General features: G+C 44.9%; 1 protein-coding gene across 2 annotated transcripts in view; it reads left to right on the top strand.

The window, feature by feature from the left end:
• The window catches only part of daam1b (dishevelled associated activator of morphogenesis 1b), a 44,787-nt gene that overhangs the window by 21,208 nt on the left and 1,702 nt on the right, over positions 1–21,877 (top strand). Inside the window, exons 5-25 of one of the 2 annotated variants that reach the window (XM_048250784.1) lie at positions 379–712; positions 1,183–1,293; positions 1,447–1,550; positions 1,647–1,713; positions 1,826–1,943; positions 2,896–3,034; positions 3,175–3,233; positions 3,342–3,529; positions 3,897–4,202; positions 4,759–4,866; positions 6,269–6,301; positions 6,841–6,938; positions 10,471–10,555; positions 11,971–12,077; positions 14,281–14,369; positions 14,673–14,841; positions 15,186–15,293; positions 17,617–17,677; positions 18,287–18,418; positions 20,224–20,342; positions 20,845–20,896. In XM_048250784.1, coding sequence (XP_048106741.1) covers positions 379–712; positions 1,183–1,293; positions 1,447–1,550; positions 1,647–1,713; positions 1,826–1,943; positions 2,896–3,034; positions 3,175–3,233; positions 3,342–3,529; positions 3,897–4,202; positions 4,759–4,866; positions 6,269–6,301; positions 6,841–6,938; positions 10,471–10,555; positions 11,971–12,077; positions 14,281–14,369; positions 14,673–14,841; positions 15,186–15,293; positions 17,617–17,677; positions 18,287–18,418; positions 20,224–20,342; positions 20,845–20,896 — 2,587 coding nt within the window. The remainder of the gene's footprint in view (positions 1–378; positions 713–1,182; positions 1,294–1,446; positions 1,551–1,646; positions 1,714–1,825; positions 1,944–2,895; positions 3,035–3,174; positions 3,234–3,341; positions 3,530–3,896; positions 4,203–4,758; positions 4,867–6,268; positions 6,302–6,840; positions 6,939–10,470; positions 10,556–11,970; positions 12,078–14,280; positions 14,370–14,672; positions 14,842–15,185; positions 15,294–17,616; positions 17,678–18,286; positions 18,419–20,223; positions 20,343–20,844; positions 20,897–21,877) is intronic. The other variant, XM_048250785.1, reaches the window with a different exon arrangement.

Raw genomic sequence — 21,877 nt, 5'->3', positions numbered from 1 at the left:
CTCTCTTTTGTTCTCCCCGCGGTCAGAGTTAATTATTTTCCCAGCTCACATCCCGGTGAAAAGCTCCTCTGACTGGTTTTATGAGGCAAGGGCTGAGAGGAGACTCCTTTTCACGTTTAATTACAAGACCAACTTCAAGAGGAAGTAATTGTCTTCTTTCGGTGTAGAACTCTATGACCTTGGTATTGCTAGTTCCTTGTTCTATAGCTATACCAGTTTATAGTATCAGAGAAGTCATTATAGTATAAGCCAGTACAGGCATTTGGCATTTTAGCATTTTTATTAAACCACATGAGCTGGATAGATATGTAAAAAATGATAACAAATCAAGAACTACATCTTTCATTTGATTCTCACGGTCCATTTCTCTGATGGCAGGTTTGTGACGCGGTTCATCGACCTGGATGGTCTGACCTGTATCCTGAACTTCCTGAAGACGATGGACTACGAGACGACGGAGTCGCAGATCCACACCTCGCTCATCGGCTGCATCAAGGCGCTGATGAACAACTCGCAGGGGCGCGCACACGTGCTCTCGCACACGGAGAGCATCAACATCATCGCCCAGAGCCTGGCCACCGAGAACATCAAGACCAAGGTGGCTGTGCTGGAGATCATGGGCGCCGTGTGTCTGGTGCCCGGCGGCCACCGCAAGATCCTGGAGGCCATGCTGCACTACCAGAAGTTCGCCTGCGAGAGGACACGCTTTCAGGTGAGACGACAACTGGGCTGCAAAGGGTGAATATTCTCGACATTGCAGCCGCTTTTGGTTTGGGACAACTCGGTGAAAACAAACTCACGGACAACTGAAGTGAATGAACAAATAACACAGAATATTTGACCAGGTAGTCGGTATCATTTTTTTCGAGCCAGCTGGGAGTTTGTAGGGGGCACTCACTCACGTTGTCAACTTCAGACTGTAACGCTTTTGCCATTTTATGTAGCTCATCAGAATAGTTCCATGACATTTTTAATGAACAAATACAACCATATGGTTTTATTTTTTACCACGTGCACCCTATAGACACTGCACTTTATATCGAGGAAATGATGTGGCTGCGAAGTTGAAAATTCTGAGAACTGTTCATGTTCTGCTCAAGGGAGTGGAATATCCTCAGTATGAGATCCTTTTGTATATCATCTCATCTTATGATGTGAGGTAACTCTAACATCTCTCTTCAGACATTACTAAATGATCTGGACAGGAGCACAGGACGGTACAGAGACGAGGTCAGCCTCAAAACAGCCATCATGTCTTTCATCAACGCTATCCTCAGCCAAGGAGCAGGGGAGGTAAGCACTATACCTGACTAGACTTGTTTTATCATTTACCTTTTATTCTTTTATTGTTTTATCTTTACATCTTGTTTTACACTGAGAGTCATGTTTCTGATGTCTTTATGAGCTTCACATTGAAGTTCTGTTTTTGGTTTGTGTGACGCACAGACAAGCTTGGAATTCAGGGTGCATCTAAGATACGAGTTCTTGATGCTAGGCATCCAACCAATAATGGACAAACTAAGGTCCCATGATAACTCCACACTAGACAGGTAAATTTAGCCTCACAGTTTACAACTTTGCTTTCAACTGTTAAATGATTCATATCCGATAACTAATTTGTCTTTTATCTATTTTTCTCAACATAGGCACTTAGATTATTTTGAGATGTTGCGAAATGAGGACGAGCTTGCTCTTGCGAGACGATTTGAATCGGTAAGTTTAATCTCGTTCACTGTCTGGCTCGAATGTATTCATGGTGTGTTTTCATAAGCCTTGGGTTTGTGTAAGACAGAAGGTAAATATTATGTCTGCCACTGCTCTCCAGGTGCATATAGACACAAAGAGCGCCAGCCAAGTGTTTGAGCTCATCCGCAAGAAGATGAACCACACGGATGCCTACCCGCACTTTATGTCGGTGCTCCACCACTGTCTCCTCATGCCTCGTAAGACACACACACACACACACACACACACACACATATTAATGAAGATTTACCACACAGACACATACCAGCACTTTATGTCTGTGATGCACCACTGTCTCCTTATGCCTCGTCACACACACCCACATACACACAGGAAGCTTGAAAGCATTCAAAAATGAAAGAAGATGCCCAAAACACACTGAAACGCAGTAATATGAGCACACACACACACACACACACACACACAGTCACTCATACATAGTCACTCACTCGTACACACTTGTTTGCCTTGACCTCCGTCATTGGCGGACATAGCGCCCTGACCTTTGCGATCACCCAGAGTGTAGCGTTTCGCTTGGCGCCCACTTCCCTTCACAAACGGCCCGTTGTTCTCTGTCCTCTCCAGTCGAACTGGAGCACAGCTGTATCTTGCTCCACTATAATGCGCCGTGGAGCTGTCTTCACCCCTTTAAATATCTCTACCTCCATGCCGCTTCACTAAAACGCTCTGTAATGTAAACTCTTGGCCCGGTTTCTGCTTGTGAATGAGGCCAAGGTCAGACTGTAGTGCAGTCCAATGAATTGTCCTTTATACTCTTCATTTTTGCATACTGTCTCCACAGATTAGCTGCTTTGTGTTGTCAAATCTAAGCAGTACAGTTTAAACTTTTTAAAAAAGTTAAAATATCAGACTTTCAGCTGTGGTTAACAGTTTTCTGATCAATGCTTAGGATGTGGAGAGAAGTCACATTGCTGAAAAAGAAGCCAGTTAAAGCATCGATGGAGAAAGTTCAAAAGAAACGCATAATGATGACCCCCCATTATTACAATTGAAACAACTCAGGCATTTAATACAGGCAACAAGGTTTAACTCATTTCAGTGGTTCTTCATCTTGGCTTTAGAACACTGACTGGATTCTGTAGGCAGCGTTTTGGGGATTTATCTTAGCTTCTCTTTTGTGCTCCGCAGATAAGAGGAGCGGGAACACTGTGCAGTACTGGCTCCTCCTGGATCGCATTGTCCAGCAGATGGTCCTGCAGAACGACAAAGGTTACGACCCCGACGTGACCCCACTCGAGAACTTCAACGTGAAGAACGTGGTCCGCATGTGAGTTCTAAGGCCCTTTTTGACCTAATAATATTTGATTGAAATGGGAGATGATCGTTTGTCTAAACAAGAGCACTACTAGGCCTCCTTTCTTTGATGTAAAAGCCTCCTACTGTTTCTCCTCCTCTTAACCTTCCCAGGCTTGTAAACGAAAATGAGGTGAAACAGTGGAAGGAGCAGGCAGAGAAAATGCGAAAGGGTGAGTGTATTATTTTTAGTAATGACAAGCTAATACATCTCCATTTTGAAATTCAATAAACAACTCTCTCTGAAATGTGCTGACTCTGACTCTTCTGGCCTGACTCAGAACACCAAGAGTTACAGCAGAGGCTTGAGAAGAAGGAACGCGAGTGCGACGCCAAGACGCAGGAGAAAGAGGACATGATGCAGACGCTGAACAAGATGAAGGAGAAGCTGGAGAGGGAGAGCAGTGAGCACAAGACGGTTAAACAGCAGCTGTCGGAACTCACGGTCCGGCTACATGAACTTAGCACGGTACGCTAACGTCCACCTCAAGGGTGAATTGGACATCACTGAAAGTGGTCCAAGAAATGGCTTTGTAAAACAGGGCCCTATGAAATCATTTCACATTTTTTTGTCTAGGTTCTTCATTTTCAGCTTTGTTATCCGAGTTTCTTCTAGAATTGTCTAAGAATTCACGGTTAGCCGTGCTAGAATTGTCTAAAAATTCATGTTATATCAGTTCTGTAAAATAAATCACTGCCTGGTGAACAAAGTTTGTCTCCAAAGCTTAAGGATATGGCTGAATATAGCTACACGCTGATTGACCATGGCATGGATTTTTTTCCCCGCTGTCTGCCCGTGAAGCTCAATCGAGTCTGTCCCGTTTTGTTTTCTGCAGAGGCAGGTCGGCACTGTCCCCGGGGGCCCTCCTCTCACCCCTGGTCCTCCAGGTGGACCTCTGCCACCCGTTCCGCCCCCGATACCCACAGGCATGCCCCCGCCCCCTCCTCCTCCTCCGCCAGGTGTGGGTATGCCTCCTCCCCCACCCCCACCCCCAGGTGGACCGCCACCTCCCCCAGGTCGCCCACCCCTCTGCGGAGCTCCACCACCCCCTGGAGCCCCCCTGGGACCTGCTCCCAAGAAGAAGAACATCCCACAGCCCTCAAACGCGCTCAAGTCCTTCAACTGGTCCAAGCTGGCTGAGGTTGGTACTCCAGGAGTTAAGCTGCTCAGAGTTGGAATGTTTTGGGAATAAAACTGTTTCTGAATGAAATTAGTTCTGAATGGAGATGGGTCGGATCACAGCCTGGCATTTGTCTTGCACAGGAAAGATGCCAGAAGGAGTGGCACTTTTTAAGGAAGTTAAAAGTTAACATTGCTTACAGTCGACATTTAAAATGACCAAGAAGGAAACAGATCCCAGAGGCCAAAGTAGGCAATGTTCTTACATTTAAAGCTAATTTGTTAACTCCCTTGCTAAGACGTTGTCTGGAGGATCTCCATAAATGTACTGTTTGAGTTTGCAGTGTTCCTTAATCATCCTTAGTCAGATTGATCTGAACCGGTCTGTTTCATCAACATAAAATGGTGCCAAAAGTTTAAGGAGTCAATTTGCAAGACACAGTCGGTATATTTTCATGTCTATATGAGTGGGGATTTCGGTATAAGTGTTGAGTAGAATGAAGGAATGAATGAATGAATGGATGAAGGGAAGAATGACTCAAAGGCCCAGTGTTTACGCACAACCTCCTCCTCTGCAGAACAAACTGGAGGGCACCGTGTGGGCAGACGTTGACGACAACAGGGTTTTCAAGATACTTGACCTGACGGACATCGAGAAGACATTCTCTGCTTACCAGAGACAACAGGTACTGTGTTTCTGCCAGAGGAAAGGAATAAAACAGTTCCTCTGTCTCTTATCTTCTACTTTTCTCTCTCTCTCTCTCCTTTATAAGTCCATTCACCCCACCATCTTCTCATCTGCATCTACACCGCTTGTAACCTAGAGCACTGTAGATTCACTCAAGCATGAAACATGGCACTGCAAGAATGAATGAAGTAGGGGGGAATCGTTTAAGTATAAGTATATATACTCTTTTGATCCTGTGAGGGAAATTTGGTCTCTGCATTTATCCCAATCCCTGAATTAGTGAAACACACGGTGAGGTGAAGCACACACTAATCCCAGCGCAGTGAGCTGCCTGCAACAACAGCGGCGCTCGGGGAGCAGTGAGGGGTTAGGTGCCTTGCTCAAGGGCACTTCAGCCGTGCCTACTGGTCGGGGTTCGAACCAGCAACCCTCCGGTTACAAGTCCGAAGCGCTAACCAGTAGGCCACGGCTGCCCCACAAGGCTCTAGTAGTGCATCATATCTACATAGTATCTGCTACAACAAAGAGAGTTTGTTCACTCTCACACAAAGAAAAAGCTCTACATTTAGCGTTGTAAGACATTATCCCCAGATCTTCCCCTGATGAGCCCTACTTAAGTCATATCCTCCTTTTTGAAATATAAAAAAGTGTACCCGACGTAAATGAATGAAGGCAGTTGTTTTATGAGAAGTTCATTTATCGAGTGGACTCAGTCTAGGCCACCGCGCCCGGAGCATGGTATTCCAGACGCCTTGATGTTTGAATAATGCATACTGATCGCCATGGTGTCACCAAGGGGAAACAGTGAGAGCCCTTGTTGGAAAAACAGACGCTGTGTTCATAGTGCTCGGGCAGACACAAGGATGTGTCAGTTTGAGGCGCGCTAATAATAGCCACATGATTTCAGTCCTGTCAAATAAAGAAATCCCATATTTTTTTCTTCTCCTTGCACGGGACACCACAATAAAACTGCATCTCTGCATGATGTATGATGTGTCATCATTTGAAAATAACCATAAAACACAGTCTTATTGACATGAAACTGCCCGTAACAGTTACCACAGTCCTAAGGTTTTGAACTCACTTTGCATTTGTATACTTCACTAAATGCTGGCAGATTAGTATTATTATTATAACATAGAGCTTAATTCATAATGATAACGCCTAATGCAGCCTTGCACGCACCTGCCATTGTGCACAGTCTTTCATAGTACCATGCATCTATTACTCAAGAGTCTGCTTGCATAGACAGATATACTGTACACCATCAATCACCAGCATTCACCAGTGATCATTTTGTATGAGCTTGTTTTGTGTTTGTTTTTTGGCTGTGTTTTCACCAAACTGCGCTTCCTATCTAACGAGTGCTGCATCTCCCTTGCTTCTTGGCTGCGTTTTAGGACTTCTTTATGGTCAATAACAACAGACAACAGGTGAGTGACATTTAACAAGTGAAGATTGTTTCTCATTTTGTGCGTCTCTCCACGTTATAGTCTACATTTCAGTGTTGGTTCAAAACATACCTTTTCTGTCCTCTTTCAAAAAAATATTTACCTCAGACAAAAGTGTGTCCAGTTTCATTACTGATTTCATCTTTATTCTCACAGCTTTGTAGAGAGCTTGTATTTGTTTCAGTGTTTGATTATATTTCCCTTCTCTACGTCAAAAATATTGGTGTTCTTGGAACCTTTGTAGTGGGATAAAAGTATATTCTCAGATCCTGGTAGTTCCTAACACTAAGCTCTCAAAGAGCTCTCAAAGATCTCTCTTTGTCAGCTCTTTGTTCTCTTTTGATGATCTCTCTCTCCCTCTCTCTCTCTATTCTTCTCTCTCTGTCCTGCATTTTTGTGGGGATGTTTTTTGTACTTTTGCTCGTACATAGTCTGTTCAGTGTTCATCGGACATGATCTTAACATAATGGGGAAAAACAAGACAACATCAGAGGCGTTAATCCCTGTTTTCCTTTCCACAGAAAGAAGTGGAGGACGACTCCCTGAGCTCAAAGAAAGTCAAGGAGCTGTCTGTTATTGATGGCCGTCGTGCACAGAATTGCAACATCCTATTGTCTCGGTGAGTTAGGGTGTCTCATCTCCTCCTTGTTTTCATTTCACTAGGATGACAATGGGATATCTAATCTCGATGTGCGTCCTTTTGCCCTCTGTCGCTGTTCTGCCGTCAGTAGGGGTAGGCACGTGATCTCCCATTTCTTTAGCCAAAATAAGGGATTTCCTTCCCACGGATGTTTGAACTCAAAAGCGCCTGGGCTGAAATGATGGAGTGCCACATCGTCCAAGAAAATCCCTCTTTGCCATAACTATCTGGCCAGCCAAGGAAGTCGTTTCTCTTGCTTGACAAAAAAATAGGTTGCTGCTGCCAAGATATTAAATGTTTTAATTGAGAGCGACCGGCAGCTAATGTTTCCTGTTTAAACCTGAAACTGGCCAGACTGAGAGAAACTTGGGGGACGTTTTCAACACTTTGTGTCACCAAGTAGCGCTCCATTGTGGTCCGAAAACTTTAATAGATCTCTTGTACAGCTGCCGGTGGCCTATAAGACTGAAAAGCAGGACTGTCTGGGGGCCTCAGACAGATGATGTTTTAATGAAACGGATTGATGTTATTCAGGGTGTGGTGTTACAGCCTTTCCGGGTCATTAGTTTGTACAGGTGTGGTCTTAATTGCTGGATGTTGAGATTGAGCTTGCGCAAAACTTTGTGTGTTTCTCATCTCGTCATCTTATGCTTAGTGTTTGGATTTCTCCATGTAATCCCACGGTGTAGGATGGATTTGTTTGGGCTGAGCTGTAGACAAGAAAGGAGAGTTAGTTTAAAAGATCGGATTCAGTATTTAGATTTTGGTGAGGAGAAAATAAAATCTGTGAGCTGAACCAAAGCTGGGTTTTTGCTGGATTTGATGCCACCGCGCTCCATTCCAAGATTTATGACTGCGCTCTAATTGATTGTGGCTTGGCGTTGTCATGAAGCCGCGGATTTACACACACGGCGAGACTAATTCCAGTCGACACGGACGACATGAAACAAACCAAAATGGCAGGGGCGCCTCCCCTGGTGGTAACGTTTCTCGGAGCGATTAAGTGTGTTTTCGGGGCCACTCATCTAACAGCTGGGAGTGAAGATCGGAGCACCCCCCTCCTCATCCCCCCCCCCCCCCCCAAGGCCACATAGGGTCAGCTAGCCCATGGAGCGTGGTGGTAAGTTCCAAAGTTGGAATGCTTGTCTGCTCTATTTTTGGACGACTAACCGCTTCTCATAAGTGCTAATGTGAAAAAGAAACGGGAAGATGGGCAGTGGGTGAGGCATAGCTTGGCAGAGGGAACATTGCTTTGTTTGTCTTGCTACTGGGCAACAAACTGGTAGACCAAGTCATGGCACAAGCCTCGGGGTCTGTTCCACTGTCGTAAAAAAAACAACCCTAGTCGCTCTTGTGGTGAGGTGAAATTGTTGTCTGACAGCAAAGAAAAGTTTTGTTTTTTTCATGAAGCCCATAGAATCCTTGTTTAAATCCTCCCAGTCACGGTCATGCGAAAAAATAGTAATAGTTATGATGGACACAAATACGGGCTTTTAACAGGCTGCCTGCTCGCCTCTGGGCCTTCCCATTTCGGCTAATAGGTTTTATTGGCTTTGCTGAGGCCAGAGTGTTGTCTTAAGTGGCCTGGTGGCTCCCGTGTGGTTCTCCCATAGACCACCCATAGTGCAGACGGATCCGTAGGGGCTCAGAACAAAATGCCCCTATGCCTAGTTTCACGTTCTACGATGCCATTAGGCCCGGTTCTCCACGGAGGAGGCATTTTTTTGTAGAACAGCTGCTGAGCCATAAAAGATCTTTAATCTTTAAGTGGACCCCCCCCCCCCCACCCACCAAAACAAAAAAGATCACTCACACATGCCCCGATGGGAGCTCCATAATGTATTTTCAACTGCATGACAAAGGTAGCAGTAGTGTGCAGCTAAATGGAACAGTCCCCTACAACTGGTTCGATCTGCTTTATAGATATCTATTTTAAAGTCATAGGCATACTGTATCTCTTCTTATTATGTGTGGGATCGACTCTGCGCCGCCATCAGTTCAATATGCATTATAGATTGAATACCAGCTGACACATCAGCTATGATATGCTTGATGTCTGTTAACTACTAATTTATTCTTCAAGAACGCCTGGACGCCTTAAACACGCCATAAAATAAATTGGTTTAAAGTATGTTAATGATGTGAAAGCTACTGCCCATAAATGCTGAAATGAAACCCAGGCTCTAAGTCGTTTTTTTGTCGGAGTAGTCCACTGGTTTCTGCCCAGTGCGCTGACGAGCAGGTCATTCAGGAGGTGGACTGGACGATTACCACTGCCAGTAATGTAACTACCACAAGTGGTGCGTGGTTTTTTTGGACACGAACAAACTCGGGGGTAATTCGGAGCAACGATAAAACTTGGCATGCCACTTGTTAAGCTTTAAAAAAGGTAGCATACCTGCAAACCATGTCATTAGGAACACGTCTGTGGTCTCTTAAAAAAAAAAAAGAAAAAAAGCAGGCCCATTTGCGTTTCATTTTCCTCGCTATTTACTTTAACATTCGGTTCTGTTTTTTAACCAAAAACAAAGTTGTTTTAGGTGGCAAAACGGTTGTGTTGTGTGCTGTTTTGGCGCAGCCCAAGCGGGTCTCTCCTTGTCTGACGTGGGAAGAACCCTGGCCCCGTTCCTCTCATCCCTCTCCAACATCTCTCCCACTCTCCGCACCCCTCCATTCCCTCGTTCTCTCCCTCTCTCCGCTGGCGGCCAAACCGAGAGCCGTCTCCCCGGGTGCCAAGCGAGCAAACAGGGCCTGTCAGGCACCTGTTCCACTCTGGCTCTCGCCTGCCTCCCACAACGCCTCCTCCATCACATAGCCTTTCAGCGGGCTGTCATCGAGAGGAGCTTGTGGGAAGTGGATTGCGGAGGGCAGGTTCAGGTTAAGCTTTTTCAGGTTGCCCTGGCCATGACATTTCAGGTGTGTGGAGGCTATTGCCTCTACTGTTATCTTGAGAAAGTTATTGTCTTCTCAAGAAAACGAGCCTCATCATTTCCACTGCTCTTTCATTTCCTACGAAGTGGTCACATCTCATTTAAATCTCGTTTAGGCCTCATTTGGATCTCATTATTGTCTCAATTAGGAAGAGATGATTGTGGCTAACCTCCAACCTCACACAGTAAAGGAACTTATAAAGTGAGTGAGTCACAGTTCCCCCATCCCGGTTGTGTGAGTAACAGACCCAGCAGTGAAGTCTTTGTCCTAAACAGGCCTTTGCACCCTTAACATAAGCAGGCCAGGATATCTCATGTCTCATTATTTATAGTGCGGAGCAGTCGCTTTTCGTGTCAGTTGCCAGAAGAGGCATATTTCCTCTTAACGATTTTTCAGCTGAAACAGGAGGGAAAAATCTGCATCTGTGCTGAGGAAGCACAATTTCTTTTATTTGGCAGTTGATTTCTGGGGGGAGTTTGGCTAAAGTCTTGAACTTGAACAACTCAAAGCTGTGTAATGCTGCCTGGATTCATTAATCTAGTTATCGAGACCAAACCAAATTCTCTGTCTGCTGTTTCAGGTTGAAGTTGTCCAACGAGGAGATCAAGAGAGCCATCTTGACTATGGACGAGCAGGAGGATCTGCCCAAGGACATGTTGGAGCAGGTAGGTCATTCGTTTCACCCAGAAGGGAATTGTTTCTGATTGAGGTGTATAGTGTTACATAGACCTCTGTGTTGTTAACCTTGGCCTGACAGTTCTGTGACTTCAGGTGCAGCCCCTGGCATTAGTTGCAGACTCCCAGTCCACATGGCTGATGTTTCTGACAAAGCCTGACTAGCCAATATGCTGAGGCTTGATATTTTTCAGGTCGCATTTTGTTTTAACCTTTGGGGGAATCCAAAGTCAAGTATTGACGTTCAACAAAGTTTATTTTTGATGAATGGGAATTGGCACTTGGTTTTTCAATCTACACGTCAGTCAACAATGCTGGTGTTTCAGACATAGTCTGATATTTTAGTTACACACAGGAGATTATGTTGGAGTCCTTGTTCTATTGGTGGGAACCTCTCACTACCACATGCATCATACATAACAACAATAATGAGCAACACTTAACTACAAGAACAAGAACAACAAGTGTGTGTGCATTTCACTGAGGTTGTGAAATAGGCATCTTATTTGGGTTTTGTTGAATCTGGCCCACAATACACACTACACGCAGAAGTCTTACCAGCATGTCTGGCGTATCAGACCTAGTCTCCTCTATAATCACGATGTTAGAACACATGCCGTTACCAGAGACAGCAGCACACACCTCAGTCAAAATACACCTCAAGCATTACTGACAGACTTCCCCACAACAGCCATGACCAAATGCCAGTCTAGCTGAGGTCTTCACATTTCCTCTGCCTCATTTGCCGTTGGTTCTAAAGGCCATAATAAGCTATAGTTATGCCCCATAGATGGCGTCCTTAGCTATATCCATTTATCCACTAACCTGTTATTTGGGGGCACCTAGGGCCCTAATTTAAATGCCGTGCAAAGTCAGTTAATGAGCAAAGATCTTGTACATGAACTAAAGCCATTATGTGGTGTGTGAGAGCTTCGAGCTGACCCACCAATGTTAGTGCTTAGGATCTTGCTCATGGTATTAAATTCACAAATAGATTTTGCATAGTTATTCAGTTAGCTTCTATTAGACTTTAGACTTTGCATTTTGCCCCACATTTAGATTAGGGTTCCTAATCTGTCAAAGGTTGGCATTTTAGTTTTACACATTTTGCTTCATACTGTGTTTTGTATGCTGGGTAAAGTAAGTAAGTAAGTAAGTAAGTAAGTAAGTAAGTAAGTAAGTACATTTTATTTATATAGCACTTTTCACAGACATGATCACAAAGTGCTTCACAAAAACAAAAAAAGTGCATGAAAAATAAAAGCATAGTAGTAAAATAGAATCTAAGGATAAATAAATAATTAGTAAAGTAAATGCAATGTCAAGTAGGTAAGTAAATGTGATGATGTCTTGTCTGTGGAGTGAATGTGGATTGAAGACGTACTGGTGTTTTATGTCCAATCAGATGCTGAAGTTTGTCCCAGAGAAGAGTGACGTGGACCTGTTGGAGGAGCACAAGCATGAACTGGACCGCATGGCCAAGGCCGACCGCTTCCTCTACGAGATGAGCAGGTACAGAGATCCAGCAGGATGTTTTGAAATAGAGCTGAATTTCTGAGCAAAACTTTTGCACACCCGTTAAGTGGACAGATGCGTAGCAGAAGGCCATAGGTATGGTTCAGAGACTCAAGGGGTCAGCGCACTCATGTAATGTCATGCATTAAGTAGAGCAGAACCTTTGAGCAGAACTTTTGCACACCTACTAGATGGGCAGAAGCATAGGAGAAAACCAGCGTCGATCTGAAAATACTCCCACATACTGACTGTAACTGAAAATACTCCCACATACTGACTGTAACTTGTAGTACTACATTTATTGTAAATGCAATGTTTTGGTCTGCAGACCCCCCATCACGTTAAAGTAAGGCATCCCACATGGAGCACAAGGCTTTGTTTAGTGCTTCCAGAGATTCCCTCTGTTTCAATTGAAACTTTAGGTCATTGTCAAGGAATTTACTAACCACACAAGCACCAAAAGATAGTAATTTAATCCGCAATTAAATCTACCCTTGTTTTTGATCCAAGCAGAGTGTTTTTCTCACTCATGAGTCATTGTTTGAAGGGTGACTACAGAACATTTACTGATGTCTTCAGAACAGCAGCATGAATAGATAGTCCTGGGTTTCTTTACCATTGCTAATGGTGGTTTCATGGAATTATCTTCTTGGAAGTGTCACTTCTGATCCAGTCTCTGCAGAGATTTACACTTAACAACTTGTGGGTGTTTTTGGCACAAGAGCTCTCCCCCGTTTACAACCCATAATGGCCTTGAAATAATCATCTTTCGGAGGGTGTGCAACTGAGGAGAAGTGCAAATGCAAGATCCACCTAGACCGGACCACCCACGACTCTAAAAGCCCTTTTATTGAGCTTAGCATCTTGGGCTCTGCGCCGCATTTGGGGTGCTCATCTGAGGATTGCATTCCCCCCGCCGACTTCAGCTTAAGGGGCTGGAAAGAGATTGCGTCAAATCCTCCCAAACATGTTTATCTGGTCTCCACGGAGACTCGGGGCCGTATCAATATTTGCTGAAGCTCCGAATGCGAAGACCTGAATCAACAGAGCACTCAGTTTTCAGTCAGCAAAACTGAAAGTGAATGCTCACAGGTGTCTTGGAAATGGTTCCCTTTTAAGGTTTATTTATTATTATCTCATTCTACCTCTTCAGCTTGTTTTTGATTAATTCTGAAGCACTGTTGTTCAGTCATAGATTTATTTGCTTTTCCTGAGGGGGGGGCGGCATGGAGAAGGTCAACTTCCTCTCAGAAACTGTCCTCTACTTCATCAAAGTACCGTCTTTTTGGACATCTACTGTAGATGGACACAGAAAGTCATAGTCACGAAGACATAGTCAGCAGTCTTAGTCAGGATCTTGCTCCCAAAATGTTTGAATTATTTACCACCTTCATAATGTTTCGGGGCCCAAGCCTCTCCTGGCATGATGAAATGTTACAAACACCCACAGCACACTCCCTTCAGCCTCCCTCCCACCCACCCACCCCATAACAGGGTATGAACCCAGTAGCTGAGTGTTAATTTGACGAGGTCGAGCTCCGTTTGTTTTCTTTTCCCTTCAAATAATCGGTTTTGTCATACCTACCCTGGCTCAGGGGGGAGAAGACCCACCTTCCCTCTTACTGTGGCTGTGTCGTCTGCACACATGGGCTGCAGCGAGAGCTGGGGCAGTGTTGTGGTCTGTTTGAGACTCCTCACACGTAGCTTCTGTCGATCAGGGGTGCGTTTCCCAAAACCATAGTTGCTAACCTCTTAGCAACTTAGTTGGTTGGCAATGGGAAATTGCATTGCAACCAACAAAGCTTCTAACTTAGTTAGCAACTATGGTTTTGGGAAACGCACCCCAGTGTTTTTGTAGCTGCATGCTCCTGATGTAAATGTAGTTTAACTGGCAGAACAAAATGCCCACATTACCTAAGTCATGGGCTCGAAATTCACATATTTTTTCACTGGAAGTTGCTTTTCATAAAAGCTTCTGCTAAGCTAGTACACCACGTTGTGCCCTCGAGGAAGGCACTTAACCTTTAGTTGCTCTGGGGTGACTGGCCCTTGTAATAACTGACATATGTAATTTGCTTTGGGTAAAAGCATCAGCCAAGTCAATAAGTGTAGGCATAATGTGTAATGTAAATATATACATGTCTCGCAACTCTTTTGTCTCCATCTTCTTTCGGTCCTCTCTTGCATGTCTCCCTCGCAGAATAAACCACTACCAACAGAGACTTCAGTCACTGTACTTCAAGAAGAAATTTGCCGAGAGGATCGCCGAGATCAAACCCAAAGTTGAAGGTCAGTGTTAACATCTCAAAGCAAAAATGACAACTAAACGCCATTCTATACTGTAATCAAAAACAAGGAGAAGTTGTTTTTCTAAAATATATATGTATTACACATAAGTTTATCACAGTCATTAATTTTTTAGTTTATATGTACGATATAATTATATGTTCTAAGTGTGATATCAAAAGCTCAAAAAAGTCCAGAATCACAGATCACAATACATTACATTAATGCCATTAAGGTATAAGCATATGTATTGCACACTACTTTATAGAACATTCAATATTTTTACTTTCCATATCTTGTCCCCAGCACTGTCCAAGGCCTCCAAAGAGGTGCTGCACAGCCGGAACCTGAAGCAGCTGCTGGAGGTGGTCTTGGCCTTCGGAAACTACATGAACAAAGGCCAGAGGGGCAACGCCTACGGCTTCAAAGTGTCTTCGCTCAACAAGATCGCTGACACCAAGTCTAGCATCGACAAGTAAGAGTAAAACAGATTTCAGAGCAGATTTAGCAGTTCGAGATGGTTGCAGTTAGTGGACATGATGCATGCATGTAATCTTGTGTATTTGTGTTACTGTAGTAAACTTAAAAGGTAAAGAAGCAATGATACTATGTTTAATAATGTACATGTGTAATAAATAGGTTTGAGAGAAGGGACACGTGATTTTTCAGAATTCACACACACACACACACACACACACACACACACACACACACACACACACACACACACACAACAACCTGACCTAAATCAGTAATAAATTTTAAACTAGATGAGTTGGCAGAAATCCACTTATCCTGATTGCATTTGTTCATTTGCAGAAATGTCACTCTCCTCCATTACCTGATCACCATCTTGGAGAAGAAGTACCCCAAAGTCATGCACATCCCTGAGGATCTGCTGAATGTCCCGGAAGCAGCGAAAGTGAAGTAGGTGGCACAGCGGAGATCCCCCCACTGCCCCGCTCTAGTGTGCTCCCCATCTCACCAGCCTGGGGATTTATGAGTCCTTGTGGCCTCCTTAAGCTGAATGGCTTTAGGAAACAAGTCCTCAGTACTCTCCATCCTGTGCATCAAGCCTAGAGGTCAACGCGGGTCATCTGCACTTAAAGATGAGCGAAAAACAAGCACAACAACACTGAACTCCAGCACCCCCACCCCCACCCCCCACCCCCCACGTAGTGTTTGTGTCAATGTGCTTTGGAACTAGGACATAACTTCTAATGAAGTCAGATGTTTCTTCAGATGGATTTCATCAGTGTCTCATCTCTTGAACGGGCAGCAGGACACTGGGAAGTGTATAGTAAATGTAAAATAAGAGGAAAAACAGTCTGACAGTCTGTGTGCGGTCCTAACAGGGCTTACAGGAAGTTAACACACGGAGATTGTCTTCATTCTCTGGAATGAGACAAAGAACAGTGCACCTCCTGAGGTATACGCTAGCTGAGGTGTATATTACACAACGCAACTCAAAGCTCTTAACGTGGGCCGGTAGGACTCACTTGTAGACACAGGGGAAGCTCTGGTGAGGGCAGGTCGTATTGTGAAGCAGATGTGCTGGACAGGCGGAGAAGGTCCAGAACCCTCTCTCAGCTCAATGGGCCCTCGGCTTTAACACAGAGTTGTATTGATTCAGATACACAAATTCCTGAGACAGCATGTGTCTGTTTGGACTCATCTCGACGCCAGCCAGATTTTGAAACCAGAGACGACAGCCAAACCACACACACACACACACACACACACACACACACACACACACACACACACACACACACACACACACAGTCCTGCTTTAAGGCCAAGTCTCATCTTGGGGCCCATTAAGTATTCAGAGCAGCAACAGATGAAAGACAAAAAAACAGACGTATCTCCCAGATCTATGTGATGGGACTCCTTTTATGTCCTCTCTTTTATCCAGCGCGTAGCCATTATCCATCTCACCTGTCTCACTTGCACAAGTTCAGCATGTGGCTCCATAGCTCTTCAGTACAAACTAAAGGGCAATGTTAAATGTTAACCAGCCTCTGTTAAAGATGGTGGCTGTGACATTTTGATTACATTTGGCAGTAAAATATTGTACGTCACACAGACTTTCAATTGATCACACTCCTGATGAGAAGAGAAGTGAGCTTTTGTTGTTGGTAGAGGCATTACCATTATCCATCTCAGCTGTCTCAGTACCACAACTTAACTTTTGGAACACTCCAACCAAATTAAAGTGACATAAAAGCTAACTGTCTCCTGCCAAACATGGTGCCTTTTTTGCCAAATGTGTCAATAAAAGATGCAGAGTGATTAAATCTGCACCATAAAAACATCTGGTAAATGAATACATGTGAGCGTAAACCTACTGCATTACCCAGACTTCATCACACTCATGCGTTTGACTCAGTCTTGAACCCATTCCAGAGGGGCAGGCCACAGACTAGGGGGATTCTGGGACTTTGTTGTAGACTAAGGTGTTGCTCAGGGTATCAACTTACCTCAGGAACAACAGCCTCAGCCATTGTCTTCACATGTGAGTGATGGATGTCTCTGTTGTTTATGGGGGCGCTATCAGAATTCACAGTACGTGCGTATGCCACAGGGCTGTGTGTGTGTGTGTGAACAATGCCCTGATGGACAATGCCCTGATTGTGCTGGCACATCAATGAGAAAGGCACTGATTGAGCGCAGCGGCCTCAATTTCAGTCTCTTACACAAGCACACACACACGCGCACAGAGAGAGAGAGAAAAAACAGACAGCTCTGCTGTCATGCAAACCACAGGCTGCAACAGCGCCTGTTTCTGTCTCTGTAAGCTGGTGAATAGTCACGGGTCATGGCACCAGGTTGAAGTTCAGGTTGAGTTGGCGTCTATTTTCACTACCACTGTGACTCTGTCAATGGGGTCAAGGGGTTAGATAACATCGGACCAAATTCTTGTTTTTTTTCTGCAGTTGGGTAAGCTCAGAAATAATGCCAGTGTCCTTTAGGGTCCTTTAGAGCATTGGTTCTCAAAGTGGGGTCCGCAGCACATTGTCAGGGGGTCCCTGACAAAGTTTGCTACAAAATATGAAATTGTCTTATATGGCGAAAAATGCTACAGTATCAGTATTTGCCCAGTTGATCTGCTGATATGTTACATCAAAAAACCGTACAAAAGTTTGAGAATCCCTGTTTTCGAGTGTTCAGGGCAACAGAATGCATCTCTACGTCTTCTACCCAATAGAACACTAGCTCACTTTTCTTTCATTTCCTTCTCTTTCAGCATGACGGAACTAGAGAAGGAGATCAATAACCTGCGCAGCGGCTTGAAGAGTGTGGAAAATGTGAGTTCTCACCACTGTGTTTGTTCCTTCTCACTGTGACCTTGAGGAACCCCCCCACCCACACCTCTCTCACTCCGTTGGTCTCGGTCTCCCCTCTCAATGGGAGTCTTTATCCTTCATCTCCAGCTGCCTTTCGATAGTCAGTTTGTCACCTACTTGAAATTACAAAGTGACATCCAACTCTGCACTTCCTGTGGTTCTGTAATTCAAAGCATCTTTATTGGCATAGCTGTTTTTATAGTGTTGCCCAAGCTAGTGTTTACAACAACAGAATAATACATTCCGTGTAATTACATTATTATTACAGGGTAATGGCACAGTATTAAACAGATAGCAAAGACTTTCTCTCTTTCACATACGCACACAATTTAAATGCTGGGCAAAGTCAGTCTATGAGCAAAGTCCCTGTGCATAAACGGCATAATGTGTCTTGAGACCGCTTTTAGCTGACCCACCGCTGTTTGTGCTTAGGATCTTTCTCATGGTATTAAATCAGGAAATAGATTTTGCTTAGGTGTTAAACAAGCTTCAGTTAGACTTTGCACTTTGCCTGCCATTTGAATGAAGGCCCAGTGTCTCTTCCTCATCCTCTGCACGGTTCCCCTTCAGGAGCTGGAGTTCCAGAGGAAGCGCCCACAGGAGTACGGGGACAAGTTTGTGTCCGTGGTCAGCCAGTTCATCACCGTGGCCAGCTTCAGTTTCTCCGACGTGGAGGACTCTCTCCACGAGGCCCGAGACCTGGTAAGTCCTGCGTGGACGTGGAGGACGTGTCTTAAGACCAGGCACGCTGAGGCGTTGAGTGAAGGGAACGGCATAGCACAGCACGCGCACCTCTGGTTTCCTTGAAGGCCCCAGCTGTTGAAACAGCCCGTGGCTGTCGCCCCTGTGCCACCGCGTGCTGGGTGCAGACGCTTGCCCCTTGACCTTCACCGCGTGTGCTTCCGAAAGGGGCGACCTTACCGTTTTTATTGGACCCCAGAGGCCCCAAAGAGGCAAGACTCTGGGGCAAAGAAAAAGGGGAAAACCACTACCTCTAACCACTCTCTCACTACTACCACTAAACTATGGTCAACTACATAGTATAACTACTACCGTGCTGTGATAATAGGGAACTATTTAGTGTAACTACTGTTCCAATTACACTGTACTAATTATTATTACTAGAAATCACTAATTTTTCCTGATAAGTATGGGTGCATAGAGAACTGCATTGTATACTAAAAAGTAACTTTTAACTAAACAACTAAAAAGTAACTTTTACTACACTTGTGTAACTACATTATACTAACTGTTTATTAGCTACTATAACTAATAAAGGACGACTACATAGTGACCAGCATAGAGCTCATACCTTATCAGAGTTTGGAGTCCACTGTGTTTTCAGTGGAAAGATCGTCATAGGTTATAAACTAGTTCCAGTTGTAGTTTCCAAGTGATTGTGACTGAACTGCTTACCTGGCAGAGCTTTGATCGATGGTCATCGTTCATTTCCTGGGTCTTTTGACAGTCTTATAGGAGTTCGATGGACTGAAACATAACTATGAGCATGAGCGAAGTCTTTATGAGCATATTTACAGTGCTCATACAATACAGTTGAACCTGCGCCCAGACAAGGCTGCGATTCCAACTGAAGGTCATGCTCTTCACGGCCCATTAGTGCTGTCTGAACCAGGCCCCGCTTCCCTTAGTACCATGGAGAGTGATGGAGAGACAGACAGACAGGGAGACGGAGAGAAAGAGAAACGAGGGGAAGTAGAGAAGGAAAAAGTGCCTCCTTGGCTGAGTCGAGCCCGGCCCATGCTGTGAGTGCGCTCCATATGGCAGTGATAAACGCACATCAAAGGCATCATGGGACAGCCAGGCCTCCGACCCCCCCCCTACCGTGAGGAGGCACGAGGCTGAGATGGTGCCTTGCTGAATCCCCTCTGCCCCTCATGTACCCCCCCTCCCCCCCATTGCTCCTACCCCTATGTTTGGGCTGTAATCAGTTGCCAGTGAAACGTGGCTTAACGAGAACACCCGTGGACTAGCTACCGGCGCCTGAGGATTGTCCGTGCGTGACAAGGTTAATCTACACCAGCTCCCGGCGGTGGCGGTGGCTGTGTCGTTTAACGTGCCTAGTCTCCCTCTCTCCCCTTTTCATCTAGATCCGTTTCTGATGCTCTCTACCTGCGTTAACTACCACCCTCTTGTCTTTAAAACACTATGCTTGTTTTATTGAGCCTACCATATATAGTGTTTTGCTGCGTGTTTGTTTGTTTGTTGTTTACAGTAGCTGTGTATCCCTATTAGACATCCTGTACTTTGGCCCATTAAATGTGACACCAGGTAGCACTCAGGAGTCCAGAGACTATAAAATGCCATTAGCGGAAATGTTTTACATTTCCACACTTCAGCAAAGTTTGTTGTCACAAACAATGCACATAGAAGAATTGAAAAGTAGGATGCTTTCTGTGGAAACCCAACTGTGTGAATAAGATCTAACGGATCTTCAGTCCTTTTTAGACCTGCTCTCTTCTTCTCCTTTTGTCTTTGTCTTGCCTCAGTATGTGCGTGCGGTGACGCATTTTGGCGAAGAGGACGGCAAAATGCAGCCAGATGAGTTCTTCGGCATCTTCGACCAGTTCCTGCAGGCCTTTGGCCAGTTCCTGCAGGCCTTTGACTTGCCAGATGAGTTCTTGGCATCTTGACCAGTTCCTGCAGGCCTTTGGCCGGTATGACGGGAGGAGAGCGAGAACATCTTGGCCCTTAATAAAGAAAGGGAGGAGGGCGCAAGGTCCGCATTGCCATGGAAGGCTCAAGGTACCTGTTAGAGTTTGCATTCAGTCATTTAGCCTCTAGTAGAGGCTCAGGTACCTGTTAGAGTTTGCATTCAGTCATTTAGCCTCTAGTAGATGGAGGCTCAGGTACCTGTTAGAGTTTGCATTCAGTCATTTAGCCTCTAGTAGAGGCTCAGCTCAGATACCTGTTAGAGTTTGCATTCAGTCATTTAGCCTCTAGTAGAGGCTCAGCTCAGATACCTGTTAGAGTTTGCATTCAGTCATTTAGCCTCTAGTAGAGGCTCAGCTCAGATACCTGTTAGAGTTTGTATTCAGTCATTTAGCCTCTAGTAGATGGAGGCTCAGGTACCTGTTAGAGTTTGTATTCAGTCATTTAGCCTCTAGTAGACGGGCGCCCAAGAAAGAAGAGGAGGAGCGCAGGTCACGCATGGAGGCTCAGGTACCTGTTAGAGTTTGCATTCAGTCATTTAGCCTCTAGTAGAGGCTCAGGTACCTGTTAGAGTTTGCATTCAGTCATTTAGCCTCTAGTAGATGGAGGCTCAGGTACCTGTTAGAGTTTGCATTCAGTCATTTAGCCTCTAGTAGAGGCTCAGCTCAGATACCTGTTAGAGTTTGCATTCAGTCATTTAGCTTTTAGTAGAGGCTTTGATCAGAGGCCACTTGTAGCATTGTACTGTTACACAACGTACACACACTCATATATACTTCAATACAGACCCATATACTTCTATACAGACCCACAGCCACTAACACAAATACATTCATGCCCTCACACATACAGAGCCCTCTTTATGAAAAGATACACACACACACACACACACACACACAAAGAGAATTGCCCGGTTTACAAAAGTACATGCATACACACAGACTCTGTTATCTTGGCACCCATGCACGTAATGTAAAGAGTTGTTAGCACATCACTCTCCCACTGACACTACTACAACCTCAGGTAACCCTGGCCTCTGGCATTGACTCCACTCACGCCCTGTTTCTAAGCCTCCGTGCAGGCGGCAGACGTGTTTAAACAGTGAAGCTGGGTTGTTGACTTAGAGCAACGCTGCCAGGTGGGCATGTTCCAAACCTCTAATGCCATCCGTAGCCTGGCACAGCTCGCATCCCATGCCCAGTCCAAAAGGGGCATGTGAGAGCCACATGCAAAAGACTCACCGAGCCAAAATGGCCATTACACGATCACTCGGCCGCGTCGGTTGAGACTAATTAAAACAAAAGGCCTTAAGCTGTTTTTTGAAACCCCTAGTCTATCATTTCGAGAGTAAATAGTTTGCAGGCAGACCTTGTTATGCAAAACGTGAGGGAATTCTACCCAGTGTCACGAAAGGAACAAAATGAGGACAGTCCTTTGCAAATAACAAACAGGATGTTCGATTTTTTCAACTGAACATCAAGGCATTCTTCT

The sequence above is a fragment of the Alosa alosa genome, chromosome 8, assembly GCF_017589495.1.
Source record: "Alosa alosa isolate M-15738 ecotype Scorff River chromosome 8, AALO_Geno_1.1, whole genome shotgun sequence".
Classification (NCBI taxonomy): domain Eukaryota; kingdom Metazoa; phylum Chordata; class Actinopteri; order Clupeiformes; family Clupeidae; genus Alosa; species Alosa alosa.
The sequence above is the reverse complement of the archived record's forward strand: the minus strand, read 5'-3'. Positions and strand labels throughout refer to the sequence as shown.